The 27,762-nt window shown below is 44.9% G+C and overlaps 1 protein-coding gene across 11 annotated transcripts in view; it reads left to right on the top strand.

The window, feature by feature from the left end:
* NRG1 (neuregulin 1) overlaps positions 1–7,362 on the top strand; it is a 492,971-nt gene extending 485,609 nt beyond the window's left edge. For all 11 annotated transcript variants that reach the window (XM_086770243.1, XM_086770241.1, XM_086770245.1 and 8 more), the window contains one exon: positions 1,956–7,362. In XM_086770243.1, coding sequence (XP_086626369.1) covers positions 1,956–2,607 — 652 coding nt within the window. In that variant the 3' untranslated portion in view covers positions 2,608–7,362. The remainder of the gene's footprint in view (positions 1–1,955) is intronic.
* Positions 7,363–27,762: the final 20,400 nt, after the last annotated feature.

Here is a 27,762-nt window from a genome sequence, read left to right as displayed (position 1 = left end):
ACTATATGCTGAATTTGGTAGCATGTAACTCGTTAATGCTTGTTGGCTGGCCGTGGATACACTCTGATCCCTTTCACTGAGCCAGCATGGTTTACCACTTGCTGGCCCTAAAGCTGGATAAATATACTGCTTTTTAACCTTCCTTTTGGGATGGGCTAGAGCTGCATGTGTTCGGCTCCTGTGCTTCAGCTCGTGGACGGCAGCTTGTTAGCGCTGCCCCATTATGGTGTGGGGGAATACGCCAGAAATGTGTAAATGCACAGCACCCCAGTATGAGTAACTCGACACTGATGGAAGTGTGCACAGTATGCTGAACACATTTAACTAACAGTGCATTAACTGAACCAGTTTAGCTAAAAAAAGCAGTTTAGCTAAAATCCAATGTGTCAAGAAGATGTACGTCCAACACTGTACCAGCTGGGGAAGCAGAAAGGCTTCAGTTTTTCAGACAATGCCTATTTAAAAATGTGAAAGGGATAAAAAGCTCACTCATGGAAGGAAAAATAAAGAATTACTTCATTCATCCAATGCACAGACCTATTAATTGCCCTCTGCTCCCACTGGCAACCAACTTGATTATTTTCACGCATGACTCCAGTTTTGTTTTTCTTTCTCCTGTTCCTCAGTTGATGTAAATCAATGTGCCTCTGCTGAACTACTACACATCAGTGCAGGATCTGTCCAGGTTTCTCTTTTATCCAATAACTGTGTTTTAATCAAGTATAATATGTGCAAATGAGCCATAGAGTGGATAAGAAAGTTGGATTTAGATTTATTTTGGTAATTTCAGACTCAAATAAGTAAATCACTAATGAAAAACTAAATAACTTTGTCCATCATAGCCACATAACTTGTCTCAATGGGCCTGTGTAAGAGATGGAGCTTAAAAAGATTTTACATTTGGACACAGATGAAATTCAGGCAAGTGAACTTAGGGTAAGAACAAAAGTAAAGACAGACTATGCAAAATGTTGTGCTAGGCACTGTGCCTTTGATAAAGAGGTTTCAGGCAGATCCTTACCTGGCATGAATCCGCATGACCTCATAGCATCTCATGAAGCTCTGCTGATGCAAACCAGCTGAGAGTCTCACATTTTTTGTCCTCTTCATTTGGGATAAGCTCTCTACTGGCACCTGAGCTTCCTTTTCAGAAGTCACCTTTGACACTACCCTTGCCACAGAAACGTAGGAAAGAATAGGGGCAAATTTTGCAGAGCAATCATGAACACTAGGCCAGGCAGTCCTATCTGTCAGCATTTGTTCTGAGACAAGGACAAATAACACTCCATGTTTCTTTGCAGAGAGACCTACCAGCCAGAGTAACTAGCACCCAAGGAGTGGAGCAGCACAAAGCTGGAATAGTGGTGCAAATCCTCCTCTGACTATCTCCAGTGTTTAAAATTAGAAGAATCTGGCTCTAGATTTTGTCCAGAATTTGCTTTCCTCCATAGCCTGAGACAGTCTGGTTACCAGAATAGGGTGAAGCCCTAAGAGGACTGTCCCTCAGTCTTCTTTCTTTCTCTCCTCATGTCTGTTTGCGTGGACCCCAGATCCTGGTCAAATCCCACCAGAAGTGCAGCAGCCATTTTCTTTTTGAGAAAATACTTGCAAATGCATTTTGTTTCTGGCAGCCCTCCAGTCTCCAAATCCCATTCCTGGATTCATTCCAGCAAATTATTCTGGCAAATAATTTACAGCATCTCCATGGCTCTTCTGAGGCAAGCAGATCTGGGGGCTTTGCTGTGCTCCTCCTGCTCTCCAACGATTTTGCCCAGAGTCCCAGAAGTCAGCGGTTTTATAGGATTAATAGCAACAGGAAAGTTTCCCTAGTAGCCCTGTTTGAGTGTGCTGGGAATCTTAAGGGATCCCTGCCTTTTGTAGCCCACGTGAGCAGCTGTGTTCACATGTCACCACCGCTCCTGTGCTCGCAACCTTTCCCCGTCTCTTCTCTTCAGGTATGTCTCAGCTATGACCACACCAGCTCGTATGTCACCCGTCGATTTCCACACTCCGACTTCTCCCAAGTCCCCCCCCTCCAAAATGTCGCCACCAACTTCCAGCTTGACCATCTCTGTCCCTTCGGTGGCGGTGAGTCCCTTCATAGAAGAGGAGCGACCGCTGCTCCTGATGACCCCGCCACGGCTACGTGAGAAGTACGACCACCACCTTCAGCAGTTCAACTCCTTCCACCACAACCCTGCCCATGAGAGCAACAGCCTGCCGCCAAGTCCTCTACGGATAGTGGAGGACGAGGAGTATGAGACCACGCAGGAGTACGAACCAGCACAGGAGCCTCCAAAGAAACTCACCAACAGCCGCAGGGTCAAAAGAACAAAGCCCAATGGCCACATTTCCATCAGGGTGGAAGTGGACTCTGACACAAGCTCTGAGAGCAGCAGCTCTGAGACCGAAACCGAAGACGAAAGAATAGGTGAGGATACACCGTTCCTGAGCATACCAAACCCCATGGTGACCAGTCTGGAGCCGGCCGCTGCCTACCGGCTGGCTGAGAGCAGGACTAACCCAGCGAATCGCTTCTCCACACCAGAAGAGTTGCAAGCAAGGTTGTCCAGTGTGATAGCTAATCAAGACCCTATTGCTGTATAAAACATAAAACACATAGATTCACATGTAAAACTTTATTTTATATAATGAAGTATTCCACCTTTAAATTAAACAATTTATTTTATTTTAGCAATTCCACTGATAGAAAACAAGAGAGGAAAAAAAAAACTTTTATAAATTAAATATACGTATGTACAAATGTGTTATGTGCCATATGTAGCAATTTTTTACAGTATTTCAAAAATGGGGAACGATATCAATGGTGCCTTTATGTTATGTTACGTTGAGAGCAAGTTTTGTACAGTTACAATGATTGCTGTCCCATAGTATTTTGCAAAAACCTTCTAGCCCTCAGTTGTCCTGGCTTTTTTGTGCACTGCATTATAATGACTGGATGTATGATTTGCAAGAATTGCAGAAGTCCCTCTGGTAGCTTGTTGTACAATCCCCCATCAAAAAGTCCTGTAATGGCACTCCCACCCTCCCCATTCCACCAGAAGAAAACACACACACAGACACACACGTATACACACAAAAAAAAAAAAAAAAAAAAAAGGAAAAAAAAAGCTGAAAAAACAACAAAAAATATTTTCTTCTATAAGAAATTTTATTTGCTTTCCGTATATGAAATTAGTTTTGTCTGCTCTCTGCCAGCCAAAAGGTTTGCTTCTTTGAGCACTGGATAATAGTAGATCCAACAGCATGCTACTATTTATTGCAGCAGGATAACAAAAAAAAAATCAAACAAAAAAAAAAGCCAACCTGCATTAAGTAATATTACTTATAGAAAGTAATACTGTGATTTTAAACCAAATATATTATTAATCAGAAGTCAGCTTGTAATCAGTAGGAGCTGCCATTTCATTATTTTCCAGATATTGATTGTTCTACTTATCCCTTAGAAAATGGGTTTAGGTTAGCTGAGGCTTTGAACCCAATACTCTATTAAAAAAAAAAAAAGGGGGAAAAAAAAGAAAAAAAAAGGAAAAAGAAAGAAAAAAAAAAGTATTTATATTAGTTTAAGTTAATGGGGCAAATATAATAGCAGATATCTGTAACCAAGCAAGGAAGAGATCTAGCTGGAAAACAAATGCCACTAATAAAAGTGCAATCAGTTTTCACCTCTGTTTTTTAATGTTTATTTGTAATAGATTATTTGTCCTTTTCCTTCCCCTCGATTTTCTTCCCTCTCTTCTGCTTCTCAGAAAGAACCCTGACAAGCTTCTAGCAATACCTTGTTAGGGTTGCTGTTGAAGTAAGGGATACTCTTGGACACAGAAGTGACTTTCAGGGAAGAACTGATTTGCTGAATGGTTAAAAAGTATAGGCAAGTAGGAAGGACATAGCAGAAGTATGGAATTAATTTCTACTCGCCTTTATTGATTCCATTATTTGGGGCGAGAGAGGCAAGGCTAATGCAAAGCCCATTTACGAAGGCAAGCACACCATATGGGTTACAGCCGTAGTGTGCATGGCTGTTTGAAATCAGTATTTATATAGCCAGTGATGGCCTTGAAGTCTTTGACTAGTAATGCATGAGGATGCTGTCAGTGCTGGAGCAGTTGCCTCCATTCAGACAGAAGCAAATGGCCTCTTTTGCACCGAATTCCTATCAGTTTAGTCAGGAACACTTCGCCTCTTCTCTTCTATTGATTTTTGTTGTGTTTTCAGTTGGCACAGCATAGACTCAGGATTGATGTGGAAAACAAATGTTTTTCCTAGACTCCGGGGATTCTGAAAATGAGAACATATGTTCTACAGGTATTACTGGACTCTAAATAGAAGCTATGTCAAGAGAAAAAGAATTCCAGCCAAACTAGACTCATCCTTTGGGCCACATCATGGTCCCTGCTACAGGAAGAGAAATAAGTCAAGGAAATTTTGTGAGATGTAAACCTGAGGAACTAAAGTCCCGACTCAGTAAATTGTTCAAGCATATGCTTATGCTAATCCCAGCATATCTTCAGCATGTGCTAGACTCCCATTTATGCATCCAGTGCATGCATAAAGTTAAGCATGTGCTTAAGAGTTTTGCTGAACAAGGCGTCCTGTTGATCTGAGACCTGAAATCAAAGTCTAGTAAATGAAGCTGCTTATCAGGATGATGAAAATCAGTGAGTTGCTCACTGTATAAATCAATCACATCACATTAGTAAAAACATGGGTGAGTCTACCTGACCACCAGATTCAGCAGAAAAAGAACAAAAAAAAACCCCTAGTATAGGAAGAGGATGATGACAAAATTGTACGCTAGGATGTTGGTGGTAGAAGCAAAAGGCTAGGAAACTAGCACAGCTTTGGGCTACACAGTGGCTGAAGTAGCACTGCTTATTTAAAAAGTCTATGGGAAATGGCAAAGTTTGTCAAATACATACTCTCTGGACTTAAGTCCCCTTTGCCATTTTTTCCCTAGCTGGCATGTACTTGAACACACTTTGCCTTTGCAGACCAAAACAAAAGCTCTCTACAAATTCTAGATACCATACACTCATTTTCATCCCTTTAGTCATGCCTATTTATCTGCAGTCCCATGCAGCAGAACATCCACCTACCCACTAACTCTGCAACTCAGTAGTACAGAGGGCCAGGTGGGCTTTCCTGATGCAGACCACCAGTTTCCAAAGGATTTGCACTGTTGAGTTTCCAGAGGCACTTGAAAACCTGTTCTTTCAGTAAGGTCTCTGATACTGCAAAGATCTTCCAGGACAGACAAGACAGAAAAAGGATGGCAGAGGAACAAGAGATTTGCCCCCAAATCACCCATTTTAGTGGCAGAATGGAGACTATAACACAGGTCTTCTGTAATTTCCTCCAGTATAGATCACCCTCAAGGCCAGCTCTCACTGAAGTGTCTGTGATAGCCCAGACAGATTAATCAGGATGGAAAGGGAACTTGCCTTGAAGTGGAGTAAATTATCTGACTACTAACACTGTTATTATAGAGGGTCAGTATAAAACAAAGGAGCAATTGCTTGGGAGCTGTACATGTAAGATTTATTCAGTGTGGGTCTAGGGGAAAATGTCACACTTCTTCTGTTGCAGTGCCTCAAAGTCAAAGTGGAGTGCAGTCACTGCTCCTCCTCTCCCAGGTACATGCAGTAGTGTGTTATAGGGAAAGCATGAAATTAGACTGGGGGCTTCACATGGACCTAAGAACAAGAAAATACAATTGGGGATATGGCTGCCTAAGCCCTTAGGTCTTTGGGGAGAACCCAGCCTTACAGCACAATTCATGCAACAGTGCGTTACAGGAGTTGCCCTGGCTTAGCACTCATAGAAGTGGGAGCAGGACATGGCCCCTCACCTCTGGACTTGCTTTTACCACACTGTGAGGGTGCTCCGTGTGAGTCAACTGCGCACCCCGAAGCTAGCAAGTCTACATGGCCACAGGTTCTGCTGGCAGGCTGCAGCCAGCTCTTGCTGGACAAGGGCCTGGAGAACTGCAGCAGCACTGGGCAGAGCCAGCAAGTGCCTAGAGGAAAGGCCAGCTCCCCTGTTGGGGATATTTGCTTTGTTACCCGGACCTCTAAGCTAGGCAGTCCCAGCACCCTTGGGCCAGCTCTGTGTAGCCCTTGCCAACTTTTGGCTGAAAATCATGGCAAGGGGCGATGTACTTTGAAGAGAGGGGAAATATTCCAGTGGTGGCAGAGTTGTTCAGATTGTCCTGGTTTCTTTCCATGTCATTTAACTTGAGCCATGAGTTTTCCCTGCGTATGTGTTTATATGCAGGAATTATTCCAGGGTAAAAGGCTTCCTTCAGGGGTGTATAGCTGGTGCAACCTGTCTGTTCAGCTGGTGTAAATCATTATAGCTCCACAGAGGTTCTCATATAACAGAGAAAAACCTAGTCCCTCCTCTTGGCCTAGCTATTCCCTTCCTCACTTGAGCCACCCCAGCACGCCCAGGTTTAAGAGATCAGTCACTGCCTTTATTAGGGAAACAGGAAAGCTCCTTCTCTTTCCAGTCCTCTAAAACAACAACGCTGCATCTCCCTCCTTCTCTCACACACATTGTAAGCAGTTTCCTGAGCATCCAGGTTAGCAAACTTGTGTCCCCTCAAAGGACACACTTCTCAGCCTCTTGAACACTTCTTGGCCCTGCAGTGTGGCTACTTAGGATCAACTGGGACTTACTTCTAGTAAGAAACAAAAAAAAAAGCACCTATGAAATGCTGCAGAGAAGGGCAGACAAAGAACATGGCCAATTATCATCATTTGTAATTCTCTATTCTACTGTAAATACATCTTGTACATACTTGGATGTTTTCATCATTTACTGTCTTCATGGATTATGTGTTAAATGAGATTCTCTTAGTTTATTGTGTAACACTGTAAATAACATAATGTCCTTTATTATTTATGCATAGGCATCTAACACATGGAGAAAGTTATCCTCATATTATTTTAAGATATATGTCAAAAATATGTTGCATTTTTCTTTTTGCTTTGAAAAAAATGTAATATATCCTCTTTTTCCCCTCTTTTCCTTTAAAAGAAAAATGAATGCTAATTTATTGTTCAGGAGAGAAAGGGGATGTAACTGAAAGGCAAACTGTTCAAAGAACATGCTATGGAAGCCACAAGCTACTGATAAACTAAAGAATTTATTATCCCAAATACAGCAATAAGTAATTGTTGATTTATTAAGGTTTTGTTATTCATTTTCAGTAAAAGAGGTGCTGGATTAAATTGTTTATGTGTTGTACTGGCTCAGCTGCTCAGCAGACTGTGTCAGGTCACTAGCCACTGTCTTTCTGGATCCAAATGTTGTTGTAAAGGTCTTGTTCTGTCCTTGTGAGCCACTGTTCCCTGAGTTTTCTGACTCGTCCCTATGGAGGTCTCTGACAGACACTCTTGTGCCTAGGTGCAACATTTTTAGTTTCTTAAATTAGAATTACTAGCTTTACTCTGACCATTACTACTCAAGGTGGATGGGAGTTTGGTGGGGGGCAGAGGGCAGAAACGACAGTTTGGGCTGTGAAAGCCCGCTTTACAAAAATATCACCTCACTGCTCAATTACAGTCAAGAAAGCAAATCAGATACTAGGGATTATTAGATGACATCACCATGGCACTGTATAAATTCCTGATTTGTGTAGATCTTAAATATAACTAGTGGTCCTGGTCTTCTTGTCTCAGAATTGAAATAGTATAACAGGGAAGGACTTGGAGGGCAAAATGAGTGCACAAATATCTGAAGATGGTGAGGTCCAGGGGGCACTGAGTAGGCTGGGTCACATTAGTCTGGAAGAAAGGACAGCTGAGGGGAGATATCACAGAGGGCTATGGAAACATAATTAACTTGTAGAGGTAGGAGAGGACTGGCTATTCAGTACCTTTTCCAATGTAAGAAACTGAATTATCAAACAAAACTACCATATTCAGGAAGATGTGGCTCTTCATGTGAGGTGGGGGAAACTTGGAGAACTCCTTGCTGCAAGAGGATGTGGATCATAGAAGTTTCCATGGGTTCAAGGGGGGTCCAGATCTTAGATAGTAATCCAATGAGAATTACTAAATCCATGGAAAGCACATCAGATGTGAAAAATGCCTGAACTGAAAACATGTGGAGGTTGTATAAGGTGGAAATGTTGTGTATACTTGCCCTGCCCTTACCCTCCTTCACCTATCTGTCACTCTTGGAGAGAGGGTAGGGCAGATATCTGATCTGGTTGTCCTTACATGATGTTCATATGTAAAGTCATTTGCTGTTAACAAGCATTAAGTAAGGGGAGAAAAACTAGGAGTGAGCAAAGGAGGGAGGAAAGCAGCAAAGAGATCTTGGATGTTTCACATTTATTTGTTCCCAGGCCTGGTGGAAACATGTAGGTCAAATTCCTTCTGCCTACCTGTAGGTACTGAATGAGATGCCAAACTGAGGAGGGAGGGAGGGATGGAGAGAGGGAGGAAGGACAGGAGGGAGTGACGGGGATGGGTTTTCTGTCACCTTTCCTCCCCCATTCTCAACACAGAGAGTTAAGACCTGGTGGGCCAGTCAGACCTCAGGACAGGGTCAGTTCCCCTCTGACAACTTCCGTCATGCTATTGCATATACAGGGATCCTGTAGCTGGGAGTCTGAGTGCTCAGGCTACTTGCCTCACCTGAACATTTTAGTTGAGTAGGGGCTTGTCACCTCAGAGGAAGCCCAAGCCAGCATCCCATTGCACAGTTCTACAGTTGAGGAAAGGATGATGCACCTCATATCTTCCATTGCAGGCTGTTGAAACAGGAATGAGTTGCTCTCAGAAGCCAGTATCCTTCTCAGGCGTCCCCACTGGCCTTTATTGGGTGGGAGAGGAAGGATTTCTGAAGCAATTAATTGCCATGAAAATCACTCAGAGTCAAGAGGACTGACCTCACATTACATTTGACAAGAACCAGAGTGCTTTAGGGAACACATCCTTGTGTGTCCCGAATGGCTGTCGTTACAAAAACATTGTTTGTTACTCCATGTTGTCTTTATCCTGTTGTCTTTCTCTGCCATGCTTATGCCTCTGCACTTCTCCACAAGGTCTGGAAGCAGATGGCCTCAGGGAACACTACACATAAAGCAAGCAAACCCTTCTCCTTATTTCTGCAGCCCACAGCTGGGTATGCTCTTAGCATGCCAGCTCCACCCAATTGCAAGAACACGATTCGAATGATGCATTCCCTGAGTTAGTTCTCTGTCTCAGCTACAGCTGATGGGAAGAAAACTCAGTCAAATGATGTAAGGTGTTGCAGCTAGTCACTGATGATTAACCTGTGTAGCCCAAGCAGAGCAACATGGACTGTGCTCCAGTTATGAGCCTGAGAACTCTTCTGTGTGTGAACTCCTTTTAGTGGCAACAGACGCTTAACAATGGCAGTGAGAATCCTTCAGTGTTACATCTCATTTTACCATTCAGAAAAAAAGACACAGGGCCTTGGGGATTTCTGGTCCAGAGTTTTCCTTACACCTGATGATTTTGCTAGAGTCATTACAAAGTAGCCCTTATTAGAAAAGTTCTACTGATTGCAAAATTATTCCCCATGCCTCCAGACAAAGTGGGGCAGGACAAATGTGACAAATCACTGGTATGTTCCTGATGCCTCCATTTCCACTCATCAAGACAAGGGCTTAAGGAAAGTTCCACACCTCCCAGCAAGGAAGAGGTGGAACATGATCAGGAACATCCACATCTAGGAAGGCTGTCATGTCAATGGAGTTGAGGACAGTGTGGCTCTCTCCATCAGGGGATATTTAGAGCTCTGCACCTTCTAAGCATTGCACAGATTGTCTGAGCCTGAGATAAAGCCATTAGTGTGAACAAATTAATTCTCCCTGAAAGCTAGACCTCACTTTCTAAGCCTTTAGGTCCAAGAGGTAACTAGCAGCAACTTTAGTCGGAAGCTGGACTTGTAAACATAAATGACAACCGCTGAGGTTTCCATTTTGTTTCTTCCCTTTGGGGATAGCAAGAGACTTCCCTGCACTGGATGTGATGCCCTGGGAACTCAGAAGAGAGGAACCCTGGCAATGGTGCATAGAAACCACCCAAAGGAAGGCTAGCTCTTCTGATGACAGCAACAGAGGAGGTGACGAGGGAGTCATTGCAAGGTTACATGCTCACCAGTTGGTAGGGAGTACAGTGATTATTAACAACTGATTAAATCATTACTCTGGTAATGGCAAATTTGGAACCAAGCTTCAGAAGCCAAATATTGTGTGGGAGGTATTTTAAGTTACCCTGCACATTACTGCAGATAATTGGGTGATGTGTTCTCTATGTGTACACACACATACAGTCTCCCAATTTGCTGTAATGATTTCCTGATGTTCAGTGCATGCTCAGTAACAGGAAAGGAAAAATGAGGCCATTTAGCAGCTGCAAAATTGCCTGCATACAAGAGGAAACAACTTCTGCACAGCAGAGAGGGAAAAATAAGCGTGGTAATTTGACCTGTATGACTGTGAGGAGATGGAAAGGGAAAGCCTCTTGCTTCCCCAACTGAACAGGCTGAATCACAGCTTGCAGAGGAGTCTTCACAGGATCACAACTGAGAAGAGACTGGCAAGGTGGAGAACTGAGGGCAGCAGTGTGTCTCTCATTTTACTAAAATAAGCCTAGACACAAAGGATTCATCCCAAACAAGGAGTCACTGAAGATGCCCAAGTGATGGGTCCTGGGCCCTCTGTATGTGGAAAAAAAGAATCTCCAAAGAGCAATTCTCATAATGGGTTCTGGCTCCCATGAGGTTCCCACCTTGTGCTCCACCTTCGTACCCTAAAGGCCCCAAAGCTGAGGGTGAGGTGAGTCAAATTCTCCACAGAAACAGACAGTAGTCTGCTGAATGAATATGAGGAGACTCAGATACCTGCACCTACAGTGTCATTCCTGGAAAAAGCAATGGAAATTACTCAGGCTGTGAAAGCAGTAATCCAACACTACAGGAAATAGAATCATAGAATCATAGAATAGTTTGGGTTGGAAGGGACATTTTAAAGTCATCTAGTCCAACCGCCCTGCAAGGAGCAGGGAATAAATAAAGGCAACTTACAAGAATGCCCCAATGTAAGTTCAGGAACCTGCAATTCAGCATCAGTTTTAAAATCATCCCCTAGTAAAAGCTCAAGAAAACAAAATAATACCATCCTAGTGATGCATGAACCATTTTAATCATGGAAAAAAAGCCATGTAATTCTGACATCTTAGCATCTGCACACACCATCTTACTATGCTCAACTAAAACATGCAATATTTCTGATGGCTAATGGTTATGAAATAAAGCTCAAAGTAATAAAACTCCAAATAAGAACCAGAAGACCACAGCTATCTTGTGTTTGTTTTATAATCAGCAGCTCAGTTGTCATGGTACTAAATCATGCATTTTGGGTGATACCAATGAAACAACAGAAAGGAACTCTTATACTTTAGACCCTATTACTTTCATTTCCAACTGCTGTCTTCCTTCAAATAGGACTTACATGGCCAGTTACAAACAGGTTTACCAAATCCAAAGAGGAAATTGTGATTATTGAAGTCCAGGCAACAGATTAGAAGTCCAGGTAACCTGAAGTTCAGGCAACAGGATTGTCTTCACGGTAATTCTACCTTCAGCTCTTTCCTCTATTTTGCTGCCCGATATAGTCCAGAGCCTATCTGAATATTTCTGTCCCTCTCATAATTAGTTGAAATTGCCATTCCAGGACTTCAAATGTGGCAATCATGGTATTTTTAGCAAACTTCACTTGCTGCCTTACAACTTAATTTGACTGACAAGCGCTTTACTGGATCAGCAGCAGAACAACTCTCAGCTTGGTCCCTAGGTGACTGCAATAGATCCTCAGCTACAGGAAAACAGCATGCTTGATGCTCTTTCTTTGCAGGATCACATCATTAATGTCAGCACATAGTTCCAGGATGTTCTTTGGAAATATTTTTGGTTGAAGATCTTAAAGTGCTGAGTTTGTCTGTTTCCCACCACCTTCCTGCATGCATGCATCACATCTTTCATATTTAAGGAAATTGAAAGAACTTTTGAGGAAGGGCAGAACAAAGATGGTGCTGTGAGGTTCTGTCTCAGGAGTGAAAGATAAACAGCTTTGCCATTGAGCCCATATTTGGCTTTGTTACATTCACCAAGCAAAGTATTACTCAAACTGAAGTGATGGAAAATGTGCCATACTGCCTGAGAAATATGGTGATGCTGAACTTCAGAGGAGAGGCTCAAAACCCCTTGCAGTTAAGGAGTGGCACCTAGAAACCTGGCTGACCTGGGAGCTCCAAGAGTACTCAGTGAGGAAATCCAGGATCTAGGCAGTGCTCCTTCCAGCCTGGAGAAGGAGGAAAGACATGCACAGCTTGACTTTCTGCATGTTGGCCTGAAACCAGACACTGTGTCAGTACTCTGCTATGACAGCTATGGTAGGGATAATTACTTCAGAACAGAGGCATTTGGTGACTTAGAGGCTAAACAATTTCTTGCACCAAAGAGCAAATGTTTTCCCTGATTTCTTGGAGGGATGGTGGGTGGGAGCTGAGATGATCAAGTGCAACAGAAACTTTCAGCCTGTGGGCTAGCTTGAAGTCCTCCAAGGCCTGGCAGCACTTCAACAATAAATGCTCTCACCTGCTGCCAGCCTGGAGCCTCAGCTTCCGACAGCCTCTTCAGGAGAGGGGGGCAGCTGGTTTAATCCATGCTATTTCTTTGCAGCTGGAGTTGAGATGACAGGGTCACAAGCATCCTTGCACATCCAAGCAGTGACATGAGTGTTCAGTTACTGCAGTTCTTTAACCAGCTGTCCCATCCACGTGTAGATAAACATTGTACCTATGTGGTAAGAACTTGCTGGATGTTATCCACTGCCCCTGCAAGATGTTTATTTTTCTTAAAGCACCTAACTGCTCTCATCCAAATGTAAACTCTCCCAGAGGATTCACTTAATAACTCTAAAAGGTCTGATCTTTCTGTGAGAGTTCCCAAGACTTTGCAAGCTGGAATCCCTCTGAGGGGTGAGGATATCCCCTTTGCTGCTGATGGCAAAGCAGCAGTGACAGCAGAGAGCCTAGCATGCACTGGGCCACCTGGCTACTTACCTAGGCTTCTGCAAAAGCTTTGAAGTGCAGATCAAGCTCTCTGCTGTGCTCTGAACACTGATCTACCAGCTTGGCTATGCCTATGTGAACAGTGGGAAGGTGTTCAAGAGCCAACATTTCCAGGAATTGCTGAGCTATCTCTATGACTAAACATGATGGTCCCAACTCCTGCTTTTGTACTCAGACTAGCAAATTACCCACCATCCCTCTCCCCGAGATAACCTGACTCCTGAAGTCCAAGTACAAAAAGACCCATGTTGTGTATTCTGCATCTTGCCTCTCTGGAACAGACTTTTCCACTATTGCATTAAACAGGAAAAATGCCTGAGGTCAGATTCTGTAGGAGGAGCTTGGGAAAGTGCAAAAGCTCTGAAGTAGTTGGACAAAGAGAATCCTGCTTATGAATCATTCATACTTTCGTGCCTTGCCATGGAAGAAGTTGCTCACTTTTAACAAAGAGATGAAGATAACTGGGTTAAATGCACCAAGTTTTCACCCCTACCCTTCCCATGAGACACTTTGCTACTTCTCTTGTTCTTTGAAGGATAATGACTTGCCCTGGAGAAGAAAACCTACAAGGACTGTAGCCCTCATTTGCATGTGCTGATTAGCCTCGCTATCAGCATAGTTTGGTTGCGCAGATGAGCACTCTGCAGCTTCTCAAAAGATACGGAATGTTCCTGCCTTCATTCACAAAGCTGCAAAGGTCTGGCAATGGCATGAATAACCACTGCGCTAATAGCAATCACTAATGCAACGACTAGGATTAAAAATAGGATTGCTAATGCTATTAATGTAAGTGACAGTGATAATGTCACAGTGCTGTACAGTAGCAACCTTGTTATAGCTGAAGTTTGTTAATATACACTGTTGGGTTCTCAGTGACTTTGCAGTAAGTTTTGGCTGCAAATGGCACATGTTTGGAGTATGAAATACCATTCCCATGTAATGCCCAGTTCTTGGAGGGACCCCAGAGCAAAAATGCCTCTGAGCCTGGTGCAGTTAATAGAAAAGGAGAGGAAAATGTCTCAAGGCCCCGGCTGGCAGCTGAAACACGTCAAAGCTGTTTGGAGTGCTCAGTAATATTAGTCTTGTTCCACGATGACTGGTGCTCAGAAGATTACTTATAGGGTGCATGTGAAATAGGCCATGACCAGCTTCAAAGAAGAGAAGTAAAGAGCATCTCTCTGCTACTCCCATTTCCTATGGACTGCCTCATAAGTCTGCTTGGACATTTGCATGTGGAATAGGGCAAGAAGTTGACCAGCAGTGAGGACTTTGGGGAAGGAAGGCAGGGACAGTTCAGAGGGCATAACTGGAAAGGAATGGCATAAATTTCTTGCTAATGAGAGGGAGTAAGAATTCAGCATAGCTCTAATACTTAAGAACACCCCACCCCTGTTAAGGACAGCACCACAGGCCTGTGGGATGGATAGCTGGGAGTTGCAGCTCTGCTTTGAGCCCATGCATGGTCCCTGTTCCCCTAACAGCTACGTACTGCAGCCAAAGCACAATGGCAAGGGACAGGATCAGACTTTGATCAGTTAACAGAAAAGCTTATTCTAGAGAGGCTGGGCACAGCAGTTGTCTTTCTTGTGTCTCCTGAGTTGGCAGGAGCACCTGGCCTCCACTAAGAGGAGGAAGCAAACCAGTGGCACTGCTGAATTACCCAGCTCCATAAGGTCGCAGACTGTTGTTGAAGCAGTACACTTCCAGAAACTGAAGACTTTCCTCATTTAACTTTAAGGATGGAGGAAGAGTGACTTAACTGATTGGCTGGGGCATGTTTATACGGCCATCCACTAACAAATCCCAGGCACTATGCCAATTAGCAGGCCTGTGTGATGTCTGAATTATGTTCATTACAGCGTTCTTGCATCCTTGCTGCTCTGACTTTTCCACACTTCTGAGCAGAAACACACTCATCTTCCAAAACAGCACATAAGTGCCGAGCCTAATCCTCTGTCTCATGTTTGTCCTGGTTACCGTGCATGTAATTCCACCCTGGCCTCAGAGAACAAAAACATAAACTGCTAGAAAACAAAACTCTGTTTCTTACACCCAAATGGGGACAAAGTTTTGCCTTTTGGTCTTTTGCCCATCTCATTCTTCTGCTCCAAGATCACTGCTTAACTCCTGGGTGGCTGCAGCCAGGGCACCTTCCCATAAGGACATTGTTCTGGTCTTGCTACGCTTCATCCAGCTGACGCAGCTTTTCACTTGCAGAGCACTGAGAATTTTGTTTCTACAGAGGCATTAGCAGCAGATCGGGTAACATTTTCTCACCGTCCCAGGGGACTGTGGTGGTTGGTAAACTGAGTTTCTCTGGTGTGCTTTGGACTTCTTGCAAGGATCACCACTGATCACCAGATTGTGCTTTGGCATTGACAGTTTTGTTGCTTCTTCAGTTGCCACAGTCTGTAGGATCTGCCGTGCCTTACCCTAGAGGCTCCGCTAGACCCTTGCAGACCGTCATCTCGCTACAGCGATTCCTAAGTTTCATTTATACATTTTCGTTTTATTTTCATTTGTTCATAATGGTTTTAAAATAGAAGGAAGCAGATTCAGACTGGACATAAGGAAAAAATTTCCTACAATGAGGGTGGTAGAACATTGGAACAGGTTGCCCAGAGAGGTGGTGAATGCCCCATGCCTGGAAACATTCAAGGCCAGGTTGGACGCATCTCTGAGCAACCTGATCTAGTTGGAGATGTCCCTGCTCCTTGCAGGGGGGTTGGACTAGGTGACCCTCAAAGGTCCCTTACAACCTAAACTATTCTATGATTCTTGATGGTATTGAGTTACATTCCAGTTTCTGTGCAACTGGACGAGAAATAAAAAAAACACTGGTGGAAGTGGGAAATAGCCTAAGCAAGGTAAAAGTCAAGAAGGTTAATTAATTTTTTTTTTTTTTGAGTCAACTTGAGCATTGAAGTGCAGCCTCTCAGAAAATCATTTTCTGGATGTGTAGACTGTATTGCTTAGGCAACAAGAGTAAGCCACAAATTTGATCAGATTTCTGGTTTCGCTTTAATGCTGATCTATCCTATCCAGTGCTATTTGTGCATTTAAAAAGCACTGGTAGGGGGCAGGCAAAGTCAATTTCAGATTAAGAGCACTGAAAGCTAAATTAATGTAATAGGAAAGAGTTTCCAGAAGATATGGACAAAATAAAAAGGAAACCAGGGTATAGTCTTAGTTGCCCTAAAGGGACAACTTTGATTCTGTCTTATGCAGAGACAGAATTAATCATCTGAACAGTGTCAGATGATTAATTTTGAAATTAAAGTGATCTAAGGAAAAAAAATCTGTGACATTTCCAGTGTCTTCCTAGTTGCCAGCTATAATAAATGTTTTCTTGTGTGTATTCTTCAAGTGGCATCGTCCCCACTGTATAAATGCAAGCAGCACACATACAGAGATATGAGCTGTGCAAATGATTCCATACTGAACCCTGTTATGCTTAGGCCATTATGAAAGGCCAGCTTGCTGCAAGGTCTCATAAGAAAAGGATATGATAAAAGGAGGCAGAGAGACTGTGAAAGTAGCTCGTAGTCTGTTTAGTCATGTTAGCTTTCTCTGGCTGTTTTATAGGAGGCAAGAAAAGCTGGTTTAAGGACACTGTCTCAGCTTTGGCGAAGGCATCTCCTATATGACCTATCTGGAAGGGTTGAATTCAATTATCTTCTTCAAATAAACAACTACTTGTTAAACATCCCTCTTGTCCCTGGTATGAGGAGGAATGAATCTGCTTCATCCAGCTGCATGCATGCATGCTGTTTTGTGTTTGCCCATCCTTGCTCTCTCTCTGAGGGACTTCAGGATGAGGCACTTCAAGTGGACAGGAATATTCCCTTCCAGCCTTGAACAGACTCAGGTCTATTCAAGGCAGACTGACTATGGCCAGCTACCCTTCTCTGTAGAACAGGTTGGGCCACCAGTTTATCAATGACAACGCCATGTCATCTGGCTCCCAGGCTGCTGTAAAATAGCACGACCACCAGTAGAGGGGTTCCTTTTAACCTCAGAGAGCTAAATTCGAGCTCACCCTTTTGGCTTAATCACACTGATGTCCTGAGCTGGCGCCTGGGAGGCAAATACAGCAGGCAAGCCTGGTGACACCACCCAAGTGGGGTTCTCAGATGGAGGGTGTACAGTAAAGAAGTAAAAAGATAGGCATACTGGCCAGATAGAAGACACAAACCCATAATTAAAGATCAAAAAGCCTCTTGTGAGGCTGACACACCAGAAGTGTGAAGGAAGAGGAAAGATGCAGACATCTTGTCCACCACTTCAAGCTGGATAGGAGTGGAGTCCGAGTGAGTCACAAACTCCAGACAGTTGTGCCTCGCCTTTGTGATTAGGTGTGACTACCTTGCACACTGAAGGGCTGGACTTGTACTTGCATGCGAGGTGTTAATCAAACATTGGCCATTTTGTGCAGCCCAGAGTATTAGATGAAGTAGGTGATCAGGTAGGTGGGGGAGACAAATTTGAATGAGAGTTGCAAAGGAAATTTTCAGGAAGAGATCTTCAGGAAGAGATCTCTCCCAAAACTGGGCACAACCTTTCATTTCGGGGGTGCAAAAGCATCTATCTGCTTGTGTGACTAGCATTCTTATGGGTGTCTAAGAGAGTGTTAGAGAAGCACAGCACATCTGTTTAAACTATTTCAGCAGCTAGGAGAGTTACATCCAGTGTCAGATATTTTTCAGATTAGTCGTTTTAGCAGCTGATAACATATGGGTCTGAGCTGAAATGCTATGAAGTAAGCCATGCAAGAGACCCACAAGGCAAATTAAGCAGTAACATGCTTGATGTTCTGGCATCATAACAAACCATGTTTCTTTCTAAGTGGTGCAAAGTGGGGAGACGTATTCCCTCCCCTTCACCCTCCTTGCATTTACCCTCAGGCACAAGATGACAGACTCTGTGCTAAGCATCTCGGGCTGCTTTGTATGGCTGAGGGTACCAGCTGTCCTCCTGGCAGCCCCCAACAGCAGGACAGAAGGGCAGCAACCGGAGGAGCTGGCAGGCTCCTTGTCCCTCCCTTTGGGCTCCTCCAGCCTGCCACAGAGCCATTTGGGTGGGGAAAGCAGGGGCAGGGCATCCTGGAGAGATGAGATCAGGAAAAGCAGGAAAGCAGAGAGAGAAAAAGACAGAGGGCAGAAGGCTGGGTGGAGTCAGGGTAAGGAGGAATAAAAGGATACTTTACCCCCAGACCAGTTGCACTCTTCCTAGGCACCATCGCCTGTGGATGGATAGGAGAAAAGATAGTGGATGGATAGGAGAAAAGATAGTGCCTGGAGCCAAACAGGACAGGGCAGTGTGGAAGCCACCTGGCAGCATGGAGCAGCCCTTCTGTCCTTGCACCCTCTGTCATCACTCAGAAAGTTGGGCTGGGCTGTGCTCAGCTCTGCCTGCTGCACCAGCTCTGAGCACCACTGTGCACATTGCTTGCCGTAGCCCAGTCAGTTTGAGAGGCGGCAGAAAAAAGTCAGGAACAGTGAAAGAGAGAGCAGGGCATGCCTGGCCACTATGATCTGGGACAAACAGTCACCAATGGAAGGGTGAGAGGGACCAGGACCGCTCCTGGGGAGTGCTGCAGGACCAACCTGCAAGGGCCAACCCTGAGCCCTGCAGAAGCGTTAGCAATGGTACCTGTCCTGCTCAGCACAGGGGCAACGTCTCTACTGTAAGACCCAAAACCAGATGGTGCCTGACTTATGATTACATGAAGCTCCTCCTTTTCAAGGAGCACCTCCTCCAAGCTCAGCAGAGGTGCATCCCAACGAAGAACAAGTAAGGCAAAAAGGCCAGGCCTTGCGTGGATGAGCAAGGAGCTCCTGGACCAACGGTGGAAGTGGAGACAGGTAGCCTGGGAGGACTACAAAGAGGCTGTGCGAGTGGCCAGGGATAAGGTGAGGAAGGCTAAGCCGTGACGGAACTGAATCTGGCCAGGGATCTAAAAAGCAACAAGAAAAGCTTCTATAGATATGTAGGGGACAAAAGAAAGTCCAAGGAAAATATAGGCCCCCTCTGGAAGGAAACCGGTGTCCTGGTTACCCAGGATATGGAGAAGGCTGAGGTACTCAATGACTTTTTTGCCTCAGTCTTCACCGATAAGAGCTCTTGTCCCACCACCCAAGCCGTAGAAGGCGCAAGCAGGGACTGCGAGGATGAAGAACCACCCACTGTACTCAAAGAGCAGGTTCGGGATCATCTGAGGAACTTAAAGGTGCACAAGTCCATGGGACCTGATGAGATCCATTCACGGGTCCTGAGGGAACTGGCGGATGAAGTTGCCAAGCCACTGGAGATCATATTTGAGAAATCGTGGTGGTCTGGTGAGGTCCCCAATGACTGGAAGAGAGGGAACGTAACCCCAATTTTTAAAAAGGGAACAAGGAAGACCCGGACAACTACAGGCCAGTCAGCCTTACCTCTGTGCCTGGCAAGGTCATGGAGCAGATTCTCTTGGAAAACATGCTAAGGCACATGGAGAGCAAGGAGGTGGTTGGTGACAGCCAACATGGCTTCACCAAGGGCAGATCATGCCTGACCAATTTGGTGGCCTTCTATGATGGGGTGACGGCATCGGTGGACAAGAGACGAGCAACAGATATCATCTACGTGGACTTGTGCAAAGCTTTTGATACTGTCCCACACAACATCCTTCTCTCTAAACTAGAGAGACATGGGTTTGATGGACGGACCACTCGGTGGATAAGGAGTTGGCTGGATGGCCACACTCAGAGAGTGGTGGTTAACGGCTCAATGTCCATGTGGAGACTGGTCACGAGTGGCGTCCCTCAGGGACCCGTGTTGGGCCCGGCCCTGTTCAACATCTTTGTTGGCCACATGGACAGTGGGATAGAGTGCACCCTCAGCAAGTTTGCCGATGACACCAAGCTGTGTGGTGCCGTTGACACGCTGGAGGGGAGGGATGCCATCCAGAGGGACCTTGACAGGCTGGAGAGGTGGGCCTGTGCCAACCTCAGGTGAACCTCGTGTTCAACCAGGCCAAGTGCAAGGTCCTGCACCTGGGTCGTGGCAATCCCAGACACAAATACAGGCTGGGCAGGGAATGGATTGAGAGCAGCCCTGAGGAGAAGGACTTGGGAGTGCTGGTGGACGAGAAGCTCAACATGAGCCGGCAATGCGCCCTTGCGGCCCAGAAGGCCAACCACATCCTGGGCTGCATCAAGAGGAGCGTGGCCAGCAGGTTGAGGGAGGTGATTCTCCCCCTCTACTCTGCCCTGGTGAGACCCCACCTGGAGTACTGTGTCCAGTTCTGGAGCCCCCAACACAAGAAGGACATGGACCAGTTGGAGAAGGTCCAGAGGAGGGCCACAAAGATGATAAAAGGGCTGGAGCACCTCTCCTGTGAGGACAGGCTGAGAGAGTTGGGGCTGTTCATCCTGGAGAAGAGGAGGCTCTGGGGAGACCTGATAGTGGTCTTCCAGTACCTCAAGGGGGTCTACAAGAAAGATGGGGAGAGGCTGTTCAGTAGGCCCTGTTGTGATAGGATGAGGGGTAATGGTTTTAAGACAGTCGGAGGTAGATTTAGATTGGATATTAGGAAAAAATTTTTTACAATGAGGGTTGTAGAACACTGGAACAGGTTGCCCAGAGAGGTGGTGGAAGCCCTATCCCTGGAAACGTTGAAGGCCAGGCTGGATGAGGCTCTGAGCAACCAGATCTAGTCAGGGATGTCCCTGCTCCTTGCAGGGTTGGACTAGATGACCTTTGAAGGTCCCTTCCAACTCTAACCATTCTATGATTCTATGATTCTATGGTTTTGTGCCTGAGACGACGTGGCTGGCAATGCTGCAGTGGGTCCAATATCCCCTCACGACAGCCAGGGGTGCACAAACATGCTGGCAGCCTGCCTGCAGCCTAACATTAGTAGCTACCAAGGGATGCTCAGCGGCAGGTTTCAGGATAACCTTGTCCTGAGCCATGTTTCAGCTGGCATCAGGTACCCTATCAAGGAGAGCTGTGGTCAGCCAGCAGCAACCCTGAGGTGGCCTCATCGCCACACTGCTGCTTGCACAATTTGTAGGCAGAGTGATAAAAGCCCCTCTCTCCGCAATGGGTCATAGACCTGCCATGATGCCAGGGAGAGATGTGGTGTGGAGGAAAGAGGCAAGACTTGTGTGGTCAGGAAGAGCCACAGTTGCACACATTGCATTCAACCCTGAGACTTCCTGAAGTCCAGCTGCATGTCCCAGTGGCAGTGCCTGCATAACTGGACTCCTGAAGCTACCCTGGTGCTTTTCTGGATGCTTGGAAACCCAGCCTGGTCTCAGTAACAAAGTGCAGATACACAGTGGAATATGCCAAGACATATTCCGTGCTGTATTGCTGTGATTGGGAAACCTCCTATTTTTTAAATCATTATACTCCCTAGCTGAACTGCATAAAGTTCAAATAACTCTTACTGGCGGCAGTCTAGCCAGGAAAGCTCACCTCTGAGATAAGGTGAACTTCTGGAAACTCAGAGGTGTTTAGAGAGTCTGTTAATTACTGTACTAATCCTTTAGACAATGATGGCTCCTGGGATTTCCGGAGTGTTAGCATTTTAGTAGCACTTGTGTCTGGATCACCCCTCTCCCTCCTCACAGGAGTACCTCCTGATGGAAATACTGCCAGTGGCTTCACTAGGGCCACGCATGCAGAGGGAAGACAGTCAGAAGAGTCAGAGGGTGTCAGAAGCTGGCCCTGAGCATTTCTTAGCAGATGTAAGTCCTTTTTGTCTCATTATCACAGAGCTAACATCATCTGTTTGCTATGTTTATCTGACATCTATGAAGCATCAGATGGTTCCTACCCATTGCAGTAGGTTTTTTTCCAAAATTATGTCCCTTCGAGTACCTTACCCCGTAGGCTCAGCAAGCCAACGGGTTGACAGAGGGATGGAGCGCCTTGGAGCCAGAGCACAGTTTTAATGACAGTGTGGAAAGTTAATGCCTAATCCATGAAAAATGCTTATGACACAATATGAACAATGGAATTCATAATCATAGTAACACTGGGAACAGAGCTCAGCAAAACAGTTGTATTCTTTCAATCAGGAGAAGTAGCTCTTGCCCAGCAGCTCTCACTATTTCCAGCTGGGCACTCACATTCCCAAACACGTCCTGTTGAAGGCAAGCCTTCCTTACAGGGGGGCAACAGATGCCCCTACATAGCAGAGGGAACAGCAGTGTTTTGTGGACCTGTTGTAGTCAATTAACTTTGTCAAGCTGATCAATTATTTTCCAGCAAATTTAGCTGGCCATGGTTGAAAAGGAATCACAACTCATTTGTGTTACTGCATCTACAGTAGCAGCCCACACCAGCTAATGCTATATGATGCATGAGCCTATATGAGGCATGAGGCATGCTCAACACTTGTGGCCGTCAGCCTGCTTACTTGGTACTTCTTCAGCTCGGCCAGGGACCTAGCACGTTCAGCTAGGGTTGCTAAGCACATACAACTTCCTAAGGACATTCGGACACCCAAATCCAGCTGATCTAGGCACTGGGCCTTCCAGCAGTGACTGGAAGGACTAGGAGCCCTCAGTAGGGTCCACAGCTGCCCTCTACACTGCCCTGCAGGCAGCACAGTGGAATCCAGGGGCTGATACTGAACCCCCTACCCAACCTTATTGACGGGTGCAGGGATTCCTGGATAACACCTTATGCAAGGTCTATGATTTCCCTGGCTTTGTCATTTATACAGCACGGAACACACCGCACAAAGCATGTTGAGACACATAAACAACTATTTATTAGCAGGGTCTGTAGCTGATGGCATGCATTGACTGTAATGGTGGAAGTTAGTTTTGGGGGAAAATAAAAATTAAATGAGAGAAAGAGAAAAGGGAAAGGGAAAAACCTCTCTGGCAGCAAGTGGGGAGAGAAGCAATGGAGGTTCCCAGACAAGTGTCCTCTTCCTGATTTCATCTGTAGGGCATACTCCTGTCATAATACTTCCCCATAGCAATCATAAAATTAAAGCGATCATCTCCTGCTTAGGAGACGGAGAAGTGTTTATGCTGGGAATCCTGAGAGAGGTTACCCGTTCTTGCTCTGCTCCAGTCCTCTGCAGCTTGCTTGTGTCAGGCTTAGCCAGGCGTAGGCTCGTTCTCTTTCCTCAGGCACTAGAATTTCCCTCTGCATTGCTTTGAAAAGTCTCTGCATCTAGTCTGAGGACAGAGGAGAGTCGGAGACACATTCCTTAGCTGTTTCTGCAGACATAAGCAATCATTCCACCAAGCAGAGATGTCCTTAGCCACTCAAGCTGATGTTTAGCAAAAATTGGGACCTTCAGGAAAGACTAGTCAATTAATGGTTATTGCAGACTAAAATGTTGTTGCAACCTGTGTTTTTCTGTTTACAAAAATCAGGTTTAGCACTGGCAGCTCTGAGAAGGTAGTATGTGAAAGTACAGTTTCTTTGTAAAGGAAATGAAAGGACAGTTTGTTCTGGCTGACTGTGACTGTATCTGAATAAGGGAGACTGCTGAAGAAGACTGGCCTTGGCCTGATCTCGAATTGAGAAGTGTAAAGTGGTTTTCTTACTTCTGGTAGAAGTCTTTCTGCTGCCTCTGTACACAAGGTTTAGTTAACTGATTAGTGGCTATCTCAATTTAACTAACAGCCTGCTCACGCTCTCAAAAGTGGGTCTAAACCATCTAGGTATCCATCTGGTAACCTGAACACCATTAGGTCTGGGATTGTCATGACAGTCGTGCTGCTTTAGTGTTTCGACAATTATTACACACCGTTGCACCTTGTGTCCACTTGTCAGCTTTCTCAAAAAACCATAGTGGCCAAACACAGGGTTTTGAACAAATCCAACAGTTCTTGCTATTTGGGCATTATTCAGCCCTCAACTTCTGATCCATACACGAGTTGTGCATAAGCCATATTCTGCAACCCCACAGCTCAGACACTGATCTTCATAAGCACATCAATCTTAAGTTAAAGGGGCTTCAGCAAACCCTTCATGTCTGTTATGAGCAGTGCTGTAGGAGGGTCTTGACAGAGTCTTTCTACCAGGTTAGTAGTGGTTTTGATACTGAAGTCTATGTTTTCTCCCGAAAATAACAGGATACAGGAGGAAGGAGTGGGGAGAAAGAGGCAAGTCCTTCAACTCTGGTTACTGATGAGTAGGTGAGTTTCCAGTTGGAGAAGTATGGCAAGGTATGGTGGTTGAGGGCGACAGTGAGTGCAGTGCCTCCCTAACAAAATGGCAGTCTCTTAGGAGGCTTGGCAATGCTGTCAGACACTGGCCCTCTGAACAGAGCAGGCAGCTGTTCTGCCCCAGCTTTCTCTGCCCCTCTTTCTACAGATGGGAATGAGAAGAAGACTCTTAGGCTTCCCCTAGCTGCTACCAAATTACATGGTGCAAAACAATGAAGAAACAGTCACAGATATGTTTTTGAGAAGATGAAATAGGATGATGTTTTCTTCCCCTGTGTGCGTTGCTGTACAACATCACCAAATACAAACAAGATTTGTCACTCTGAGGGGGCAGAGAGAGATCTTGTTCAGGCTGTTATGTATGTCAGGAACAGCTTAATCACCAGTAGGGTTGCTTGCTTGCCTAAGACCATTGCTATATCTTTCAGGAATCATCAATGTTCCACTTAGGAAATATTTTTGCCTCTAGTGATTTGTATGTGTGTGTTAGCTATCCAGCAAAAGATGGCATGACTAAATAATCCAACAAGTGTTTTATCAGCTTGTGTTTGCTCCCAATTCAAAGACAATGCCCCCCGAACAGTCATTCCCCAGGAATGCAGATCTTAAGGCTTTGGCATTAAATGTCACTTAATGGAATTTGCTGCACAGATAAAACACAAAAAACAGCAAGTCCTGACTCTGAGGACATTTCCTCTGATAACAAACAGTTGACATAGGAAAAAAATATAATTTATCCACTGCTTTGTTTGAGGTCAATGATTTAAAAAAACAAAGGTTTTTTTTAAAAAAAAAAATCCAGACAAGCACCCCAGAAGAATGGATTTCAAACTGATGAGGTATTTCATCCTGATTTTCAAGTCATATGAGCTCACTTGTTGACGGACATGCTTTAGAGGACTGGCACCAGGAGCTGCAGAGGAGCAGCCATTTCAGCAGCCAGATCCATTTGCAAAGTAAAACAAAGTGTGCTATGGGGCTTGCAGGTTGCTAGTTCCTTGAAGTCATTTAAGGAGCTCGGTGGAGGAAACCATTTCCTCTGGAAAGGAACTCGGTTGTCTGTAATTGCCAGTGGTTTTCTAGTATACTGATCTGCCCATCCAGTATCACCTTTCCTATAGTACAAGTGAAGATGTAGTAAGGGAGCCATCACTCATGAAGAATAACATCTTGACTGGCCTCTAACAGCATCCAGGAGCCTGTTGCCATCAGGAGCCAGGTGGCTGTCCTCTTTCCAATGCTCCACACCTGTAATAAGCTGCTGGCACTGACAAATGACAAATGTCACCTGGAGCAGTGCTCTTTCTGTTCCGCTCACCTTCACAATAATCAAGTACTAAGAAGTAATTACCTTCTTGTTACTGGGAACTCTGCAGACTTCTAGCTAGTTCTGTAGTTTGGAGGGCAAAAGAAGACAGCAGGCGGGAGAGGCTATTTGTAGAATGGGTCAGAAAATTTATTTGTTCCAACCATAAAGTAGTGTGGGTGAGAATAAAAATAGAAACCCTTAGTCAGAAATTTCTGCATTCACTGTCCATACTTACAGCATTTGTTAGAATGTGGACATGAATCCTTTGAGGGTACTGAAATTTACTTTTCCTTGTTTCCTTCCTTTTCTTAAATATTTTCATTTGTCAAAATTCCTAAATATCAGAAAACAGATCTTTAAAAAAAACCTGCCTTCTCAATGAAAAACTCTGGTTTTCATCAGGAATCAGGGTATATAAATACGCTATCCACTTGCCATCAGTCACTCGGTCCTATAATAGTCATTGAAGGTATTTACCAGTATCTCAGATGACTAAATTTTTGTAGAAGTTGAAATTTGGGGAGGAGATCCACTGTAAAAGGGATTGCGACTTGAGTTCACCAAGTGTTTTCTTTGGCCTGTGGGCGGCCTCATTAACTTATGTCTTTTGTCCAGTCAGCAGTTAAGAACCAGTCAGAGGGGTGAAAAAGTGGATGTAAGAACCAGTCAGAGGGGTGAAAAAGTGGATGGGACAAAGTGGGGAACAATAGCAGTGTTGCTTAGAGTGAAATCCTGTAAAATCTTCGTAGAGAGAGATGGAGTTATGAGAAAACTGTCTTTGTTAGTGCTTCTGCTAGTTTGATTAACTTTCTGAGGGGAACGAAATGCTCACCTCTCTTTATGCACTGCTCCAAAATGAGAAAAGCAAGTAGATAAATTGCCTTTTCCTCCAACTCATTACTGCTTTGATTGAAAAAATGCAGAAATCCAACTGTTTTCATTGCCTTTGTGGTCCCAAGAACAAGGAGCCATCTGCTGCTCTCTTGGTGGAAAATGGAGGTGTCACCTTGAAATAGGCACTGGAGACAAGAAGCAAAAAAACATATTTCAGCCTAGAAAGGAATTGTGAGGTCCTACCAATCTTACAGCCTATACTTCATTTTCCTCTTGGGAAGCTGAGAGATAACATGCTAAAGACACAAATCTTCAATGCACACAACCTTTTTTGCTCTGACCACTAGCAGAGTGTGATGGAAGAGCAGCTAAGTCATGTAGATCTCTATAAGCATAAAATTATGCGATATTTGAGTGTTGTTCCACATTAAAGCTGAAATTGGACCCCAGTTGATCCAGTTCTGTATGACACTTTGCTGCCTTGACTATCAAGCTGAGGTGCCTTCTCATCACTCTCTGATGGACTTTGTCCATAGCCAGTGGTGTTCGGAAGCTCCACCACTTCTCAGGGGTTTCCCCATGCCAATCTGTGATCTGCAATAGCAGAGCTGTGGGTTGTTAGGAAAAAAAATAATGGGTCATGCCATGAAGGCCAAAGGCCTGACAAGGAAGGCCAAAGCCCTGACAGAACTGAATCTGGCCAGGGATATAAAATGCAACAAGAAGAGCTTCTATAGGTTTGTAGGGGACAAAAGAAAGTCCAAGGAAAATGTAGGCCCCCTCTGGAAAGGGAACTGGTGTCCTGGTTACCCAGGATATGGAGAAGGCTGAGGTACTCAATGACTTTTTTGCCTCAGTCTTCACTGATAAGAGCTCTTGTCCCACCACCCAAGCCGTAGAAGGCGCAAGCAGGGACTGCGAGGATGAAGAACCACCCACTGTACTCAAAGAGCAGGTTCGGGATCATCTGAGAAACTTAAAGGTGCACAAGTCCATGGGACCTGATGAGATCCATTCACGGGTCCTGAGGGAACTGGCGGATGAAGTTGCCAAGCCATATGGAGATCATATTTGAGAAATCGTGGTGGTCTGGTGAGGTCCCCAATGACTGGAAGAGAGGGAACGTAACCCCAATTTTTAAAAAGGGGAACAAGGAAGACCCGGACAACTACAGGCCAGTCAGCCTTACCTCTGTGCCTGGCAAGGTCATGGAGCAGATTCTCTTGGAAAACATGCTAAGGCACATGGAGAGCAAGGAGGTGGTTGGTGACAGCCAACATGGCTTCACCAAGGGCAGATCATG

This window comes from Chlamydotis macqueenii, chromosome Z (genome assembly GCF_036417535.1).
Source record: "Chlamydotis macqueenii isolate bChlMac1 chromosome Z, bChlMac1.mat, whole genome shotgun sequence".
Taxonomy (NCBI): Eukaryota; Metazoa; Chordata; class Aves; order Otidiformes; family Otididae; genus Chlamydotis; species Chlamydotis macqueenii.
This window is presented reverse-complemented; position numbering and strand designations above follow the sequence as displayed.